Here is an 8,246-nt window from a genome sequence, read left to right on the forward strand (position 1 = left end):
AAGTATTTCCCCTTGCATGTGAAAGTAAAAAAAAAAAAAAAAGTATAACTGCTCATTATTGGCTTCCTGAAGGTGTTTGTACAATTTCTTGCAGATTGGTTTCAACAGATACTCTTCTTATAATGAGACAGATGTTTATCTATATGCGGATTTATTACACATAATTCTGACATGTTAATTCAGTGACTGAAGTTCAGCTTTAGTATTAAAGTCATGAAGAGAAAAGAAGAGGCTCTATAATCTATTCGGATTCATCAACACATTTTCACTGATCCTTTATAAACAGTAAACCCAGGATAGAGGGTCTGAGTGAATGTGGTGTGTTCTGTGTGGATGAGGCTCATTGTGTCAGAGACGCTGTAGAAGGACAGAGTTCCTGCACTGTGATCCACATACACTCCTATTCTCCTGCTGATGGACTTCACAGGGAGTTCAATCTCTATATTATTGTGTCTGAATGAGTAACTGGAGGAAGAGCAGAACAAACTCCAAGACTGATCATTACGTCCAAACACACACTCATAACCCTGTTCCTTTCTGCTGATGCTCTTATATGACACTGATATATATACACGTCCACTCCACTCAATCTCCCAGTAACAGCGTCCACACACACTCTCTCTACACAACACCTGAGGCCAATGATCAAATCTGTCTGGATGATCAGGATAGTGCTGATCTGTGACAGTGTTAGCAATCACTCTGTTGTTCTCAGACAGACGGAGGTATTTATTCACTGTGTTCAGATCCAGAGTGGGCTGCTGGGAATCTGATGGAGATAAAACATCAGAATCAGGAATTATGAATCTGTTTGATCTGTTCATGTAGCTGAACTCTTCATGTTCAGTGTATCAAATCTTCATTTACATCATCAATTATAAAACTCTTCTCTCTCCTTCTACAGGAAGAACATGAACACACATCATTGAGTGTTTTCTTACTGACTTACATCGTAGGAAGTCGTTCCTGGTCCTGGGATCAATGTTGGTGGATGTGACTGTGGAAATCAACAGACATGAACAGTGTCATTCTCATGATCCTGCATCCATTCCTAACACATTTCTAATATGATGTTCTCCATGATATGAGATAATAGAGGAATCATTTATGAAAGCACATGATCTCAGAGATCTTTTTGAGCTCCTCTTTGCAACAATTCTCCAACACATAAAGGATATTTAAAAAATGTCTCTGCTGTTTACATAGCCCAAATCATGACACAACCATTACTGAGGGTTTGACATTATTGACTCGTCGCCATATTTGATTTTGGCTTCTATATGCATAAATTGATCAAAGATTTGATTTAATATTAGAGGGAATATGAAATATCCTCAAATTTCAAATCAAATTTTACTCTGTTCATTATACAAATCTCATCGCTTCAAAAGACTTGGGTTAAACCACTGTAGTTGTATGGATTACTTTTATGCATAAGCAGTTGTTTTGTGTGTTATTTTAATTATGGCTTTTAAATATCTCTCGCACCTACACATAGAGTTCACATGACTAAAACACAGACGTGAACATTGAAAATGTACGTCAAAGCAGGGGTATAAAAAGTACTGAGAAATTTGACTTAAGTTAAAGTACTATATTGTTTCAGACCATGTACTCAAAAGTCACTTACCCAAAAAAAGTACTTGAGTTAAAGCAAAAAATTATCCACATTAAATTGTACGTACATATTTCAAAGTTGAAAAATTAACCACTTTTTTAAACTTTTGAAACTGACTTTTGAAAACTAGAGGCAGCAGAGTTTTTTTTTCTTTCTTCTTTTTCATTTTAGTATTTTTGATGCAGAAACTTTGCAAAGATACCTGTCAAAAATTATTGTTCTGACTATGTTAAATTCAAGGACATGGCATATGTTAAAGTAAACCAATATCCTGAAACCTGTTACTTGAATATTTTCAGCATTGATTTTAGTGTTTGACATTTGAATATAGTGAGTTTTAGACTAATAATAAAGACTAGTCAGGAATCGTGTTTACACTTGACTCAAGTCATCCATCTGCAGAGATGGTTATTTTAAACAATTATTAAAGTTCAAAGTTTGTGTTTGAAAAGAACAGCTCACCCAAAAATTAGCAATCTGTCATCATTCACACACCATCATTTTATCAGTGCTATGTTAGAGAGCACTGTTCTTTCTTTTGATATATTGACTTTAAATTCATAACATTTACAGAAAATATATACGGTAAAATGTAAGTTATGTACTGAAGAAAAACATCTCTTAAATGCCTTAAATAAAAACCATGTACTCTAAAAAAGTTACAAACCTGTATAGTGAGTTTAAAAAAAATACTCACTTGAAAATACATGTACTTGAAAAGATGCTATTCCAGACAGTATAATAATAACTAATTAAGCTGTTGTAACTGAATTAAATTTTAACTGAGGAATATTAAATCAGCGCTTAAGTGAGCAATATTTATGTATACATTATCTTGTGTATACCTGCAGAAAGCACGATGAAGTATTATTTTACAGAGCACATTATATATTGAAATGGATTTTTCAAGTACGTTTGACTAAATTATTAGTATTACAATTACTACAATAATAATTATTTCTTGTTCATATTATATTTTTCACTAAATTTTGTCATGATGTTAATGTACAGTTAAATGATCACTATTAGAAAACAGTAATTCAGATAATGCTAATTCCATGTTAAATTAGTCTATATAATGTAATAATCTATATACCATTAGCACATTTAAAGACTGATTCAAGACTAATCATTGCCACCAGAGTATGTGAGCGTAGTGCACAGCGGAGCGGTGTGTGATTTTGACTGGAGTGAGGAGTGGATTTTTTTAAAAAGCCGTAGCGTCGTGGTTTTCACTCGCTCCATCACAAGTACAATTCATGCCAATGACCCGTAATATAACAGAGGGGAAATTGTTGATGCTCCACTCTGCTCACATACTCTGATTGCCACCTGGAAGTGTTGAAGAGCATCCGATCTGACCTATACCTACTGTGTGTTGAATTACAGTATGTTGTACCATGTACCACATGGTAGATTTTGTGTGAAGCACAGCAAATGTACTTAAATTCTAAAATGTGCACCTGCACCATGATCATGTGTGACAAATTGCATGATGATTGCACGTGAAAAAAACATGCATTTTTACTGGTCACATGTCAGAGAATAAACTCAAATTTGGGGCTTCTCTGTACAGACAGTGATCAGTATTTACCAGTGATCAGGTTTGATCTGGTTCCAACAGGGGCAGGATCCTCAATACTACCCTCGGCCTGAGCTGTATCTGAGAGAGAAAAAGATCAGAATGAAAATACAGTGACATTAAAACACATCGGCAAAACAAAGAGTAAAGCTTCAGCTCAAAGCCAACGGTACATTTATTCTGCCAACCATCACACTGTGAACATTCACTCTGTGAAACATCACAGTTATATAAAAATAGTATTACAGGTCCTTTTTCATATTTAACATACATTTTTAAAATATTGACTCTTTAGTTTCACTTTTATTTTTTTAAGTGGCACATTTAACAACTTCGTTTTCACTTTAACGTGTTACCTTGCTTCTGTTTGTTCTCTAACTGTTCAGCCATATGGTTTTGGTTCATCTTCTTCAGGATGTCCACAGTGATCTTCACAGCTTCTTCTGGTCTGAAACGCTTTATCATCAGATCCACTGTGTCAAGAGCATCTGCCTTCTCCAGATCAGCAGCTGAAATGCCGTAATTCTTTAAGTGCCATTTAAACCTCTTCAGTTTTTCTGTGACTAGATCATCCAGAGCATCCAAAAGCTGTTCTGAAACAGATGCCATCATCCTTCACTGATTCACTCCTGCAGAACAAGCAGAAGAATAGCTGAGGATACAGAAAGTTAGCTGATTTTTGTTAAGCAGCTATAATTACTTTGAAAAGATTAAATAATTGCCTTCATTATAACATTTCTTTTATTAATGAGCACAAAGAATATTGTGATACATTTACTAACTTACTATTGTGTATTTATTAACGCACCGTAAAAATTTCCGACATTTGTAGGTGAAAGAAAGTGAAAGTGAAAGTCAGAGTATGCTTCATCATTGGTCAACAGCACCTGTCTACGTATTATGCTAATAACCGAGGTGTTCAATAATGTGCCTGCTGCTGAAGAGATGTGTAGTTTAACAAGTTTAATAATCTCACATTTAACCCTTAAAAGGGTAAAACCATAAAGAGACATCAGAAAATTAATTGATTTCTATTTTCCATCTTATTGGGACTCAAACAATACAACTTGATCATTTTTTTTTTCAAAACATGACTTTTGATTTTGATATTTGTATCCCACAGGATACGTTGCCAGTTTTAGGGTTAATTATAAAGTATACTGGTATCCAGGTAATCTTCATACTCCACGAAATAACAGCCCAAACATGACATGGTGTCAGTGTAAATGGACTATATGAACATGGATGGATGTTGCTGGAGTTCCAATGCCTACGATGAACTGAGAAGTAGCCAGTCCGCCTGAAGCGGTGCAAGTTCAAACAGCACATAAGAGATAATGTACAGTAGGGCTGGGCGATATGTCGAAAATATCTTATCGATAATCGCCTTAAAAAAATATTGCGATATCCAATAATATGGTATTTATCATGTATGACTAAAATCATGCAGGGATTAAAAACGAATTCTTAGCAAAAACTTTGAGGTTTTTTTCTTTTCTGGTAGCCTAGTTCAGAGTTCAGTTCTCTTTTGGCACATTTTTTACAAAATAAAAATAACTGCTTTTTATTTAGAAGTGGGGTAATTTAAATTTAATTTTTGTATTTTAATTTTTATTTTATTAATCAAAATACAATGCTCACAATATAATTTTCAGTGTTGGAAATTTTCAGTGTCAGGCAACAGGGAATCATTCAACCTTCCTTTGTATTGGAAGGCGCAGTTGAACACAACCCGGTCCTTTCCATTATGGCTGACCAAATGGTGCGGGATGTACCAAGACTCTCCTGTTACAGTGATACCATCTGTAGGAAGTTTAGAAGCTGCACCATTTAGTTCCAAATTCTCTATCTCTGTGTTGTAAACAGCTGCTTTCTCTGGAGTTTGAATCAGTCATCTCTCCATATTCCTGGGGCTTGACATCACCGCCTCCTTCGGAGCATGGAAAAAGGGGGAATCCTTTCTGTGCAACAAGGGTGTCGCATAGCGTAATATCCCATTTACTTCCACGCGAGTCGTCCTGGTCTCTAGAAGATTAATGGCTTGCCGATCCTCCCTGGATCTTGTGACCTGCTTCTCACATCAGAAAGGCAGAACATCAAGTTGCCATAACTTCACAACAACGTTCCAGTTCTGCAAGAGCCTGACTGGTCCCTGCAAGGTCCATCCAAGCCTTGTCTTTATGGCAGTCGGACCACCGGGTGGGCCAAGATGGACAGATTCTATTGGTGTTATCAGGTGGGTATTATCAGCCCCAGTAAGCAGTAGAGGACATACCTTTTCAAAGGCCTGCAGGGGAAGATCTTTCAGGTGCTTGTATTTCTTCAGGATGCTCAAAGGAAACGAGTGGTTAGCCAGACCAAGGCGTCTGGCAGTAAAGGCTGCAGCAATCTTAAATATCTTCTGAGGCTGATCTGCTGGAGGTATGTGAAAGGAAACCGATGCACCACTGACAGTTTGTACCTCTTGGCGAATTGTCTGCAAAGCTATGCTTTCAGCTTGGCCTTGTATTCCGAGCTCATGGGCGGCATTAGGAAGAAGTATAGTCCGCTCAGACGCATAATCCATGATGGCATACGTGTTGAGCGTCTTACCTCCGTGGCATAGCAAGACTCTGATGACTTTCAAGAGAACACATCTAAAGTCAGTGGGTCTATAGAAAGTACAGGGTCTCTGCGGTTGAACTGACAAGGCATGAATCTTCTTTGGCACCCTTTTGTATTGACCTAATGCAAGATTTGCAAATGCTTACCCTGGCAGATACTGCAAGCCTTCTTAAGTGTGCACTGAGCTGCCTGGTGTGTCCGCCAACAACGATGATTAGTTTGGATCCAGTCTATCATTTGTTGTTTACCGAAGGACTTAAAGGTGGCACACTGACTGAGATAATGGTCCTCTTTATCGCAGAATGGGCAAAAGGCTTTAGGTAACTTTGGTCTTCACTCTAGCTGACTTGGCTAGAGATGGCTTAGCAGGTGCCTTAATGACAATGTCGTCAGCTCCATGAAGGATGGTGGCTGAACGGGCAGCTAGTTTTGTTTCTCGTCTGCACTCTAATTTCTGCTCCAATCTGGGCTTTTGTAACAGACCTGTGCTTCACTGCTCTGGCACCAGCCTCATACTGCAACCACTCAGAGAACTCATGAAGGTTATACATTGACCCAAAACGGTGGTACATCTGTCTTCGGAACCCTGATCTCAACTGGTAACTTACTCAGTAGTCTCTCTACATGTGACCCGCATCGAAGCTCAGCTTCAGCTTCATCTCCAAGAGTCTCCAGCATACCAACAAGAGCCCTTATCTGCAAAGCAAATTTGTTGAATCCCTCAGTATATCCCTGCTTGATGTCTGGGGAATCCATCACTTTGGCAATCTTCTTAAAGGATTAGTTCACTTTTAAAAAAACTTTTGCTGATAATTTACTCATCCCCATGTCATCCAAGATGTCCATGTCTTTCTTTCTTCAGTCGAAAAGAAATTAAGGTTTTTGATGAAAACATTTCTCCATATAATGGACTTCAATGGGACCCAAACGGTTCAAGGTCCAAATGACAGTTTCAGTGCAGCTTCAAAGGGCTTTAAACGATACCAGATGATGAATAAGGGTCTTATCTAGCGAAACGATCGGTCATTTCAAAAATAAATAAAAAAGTTTAAGTTTTATAAGCACAAATGCTCGCCTTGCTCTGTTCTGTGATGCGCGGTCGCGACGTCACGTAATACGCAATGACGTTGAAAAGGTCATGGTTGACTTAGGCGGAAGTACCGAGTCAGTAGGCTTTTTAATATTAAAACACCCAGGATACGCACAAATGGGCATTTTAAACGATAAACTGACACAAAGACATTTGAATATGTGTATATGGTCCTCCTTCCGCACATTTGTAAACACTGACTTGGTACTTCCGCCTAAGTCAACCGTGACCTTTTCAACGTCATTGCGTATTACGTGACGTCGCGAACGCGCATCACAGAACAGAGCAAGGGGTGAGTAAATTATCAGCAAAAGTTTTTTTAAAAGTGAACTAATCCATTAAGTGCCAACTTGTGTGGCTGACCAAACCTTTCGTTCAGAGCAGCAGCCATGGTATCTGAGTATGGGAATGGTGAATTGAGGTAGGAGTCTGCCACCAGCTGAACTTCATCCAGTCTCAGATGATCCGACAAGATTTGGTATCTGAACAGTTCTGTGGCATCAAGTGGTAAGAGGTTCTCAAGAACTATATTCAACCGTGTAAACTCACTGGGGTCTTTGGTGTTAAAGTCAGGTATGGCTGGCACTGGACCACGGTATGTAGTTTCTTGTCCTGCAGGATTCTTATTCGAGGAATAAGGAGCTCTATGAGCTGGCTTTCGGCCCAGTGGACTGCTTGGACTGAAAATGCACCTGTTCAAGATAAGCAAAGGTCTCTCTAGGGGCTCATACAATAATCTCGAATACTGAAGAAAGACAGGAGTATCTGGGTGGCGACCAGGTGGTGGCTGAGCTCTTATCTGACAAGGAGTGGAACTGGTTTGATTATGAGCCATAAAGAAACTAATTTGAAGCTGCATGAACTTAGTGAAATTGTTGTTGTTTGAAAAAGCTGAATAGGATCATGTGCATCAGAGGGAGGTGCATAAGAATTGTTATAACATTCACTGAATCTCGGTGAGTATTGATTTATAAATCAGATGTAGGATTGAAGACTACAGTCAAGTTTTGTGTTATTTCTTGTTTTATGTTATACTCAACTGTTGATAAGGTTAATCTCATCGAACTGTATGTGACTACCTAGAAATGATGTGTTATTTTTATGTTAAAGGGGACATCTATGGAAGAAAAATTATGACAAATGTCTTTGAAACAAAAGAGCATGTTAAATTGAACTAACTGAAAAATAATGCATTGTATTAACAGTGTTTGCATTTTAATGCCTTGTATTTTCAGGGCTTGCATTTTTAGGGGCTGAAATGTAGCATCATTATATATTTAAGCTTTGAATATTTCTATTCAAAACATTTCACACACATTTTCATAATTAAAAATTAAATAATCCATATTCAC

At 37.8% G+C, this 8,246-nt stretch overlaps 1 protein-coding gene across 1 annotated transcript; it reads right to left on the minus strand.

The window, feature by feature from the left end:
• Positions 1-3,829, minus strand: LOC306858598 (tripartite motif-containing protein 16-like). The gene is made up of 4 exons (XM_079399198.1): positions 3,557-3,829; positions 3,213-3,281; positions 950-997; positions 1-769 (listed from the first exon to the last, which is right to left on the minus strand). Exons 1-4 carry the CDS (start codon positions 3,810-3,812, stop codon positions 255-257), a joined length of 888 nt encoding a protein of 295 aa, XP_079255324.1. The 5' UTR covers positions 3,813-3,829; the 3' UTR covers positions 1-254.
• Between the last annotated feature and the right edge of the window lie 4,417 nt (positions 3,830-8,246).

The sequence above is a fragment of the Barbus barbus genome (assembly GCF_936440315.1).
Source record: "Barbus barbus genome assembly, chromosome: 39".
Lineage (NCBI taxonomy): Eukaryota > Metazoa > Chordata > Actinopteri > Cypriniformes > Cyprinidae > Barbus > Barbus barbus.

Excerpts from the sequence above, each read along its gene's own strand:
- LOC306858598 (XM_079399198.1), bottom strand. The coding sequence starts at position 3,812 with ATGATGGCATCTGTTTCAGAACAGCTTTTGGATGCTCTGGATGATCTA. Across the intron at positions 3,282-3,556 it reads AGAGAACAAACAGAAGCAAG|ATACAGCTCAGGCCGAGGGT; the intron begins GTAACACGTTAA and ends TTTCTCTCTCAG. Across the intron at positions 998-3,212 it reads CAGATCAAACCTGATCACTG|TCACATCCACCAACATTGAT; the intron begins GTAAATACTGAT and ends TGATTTCCACAG.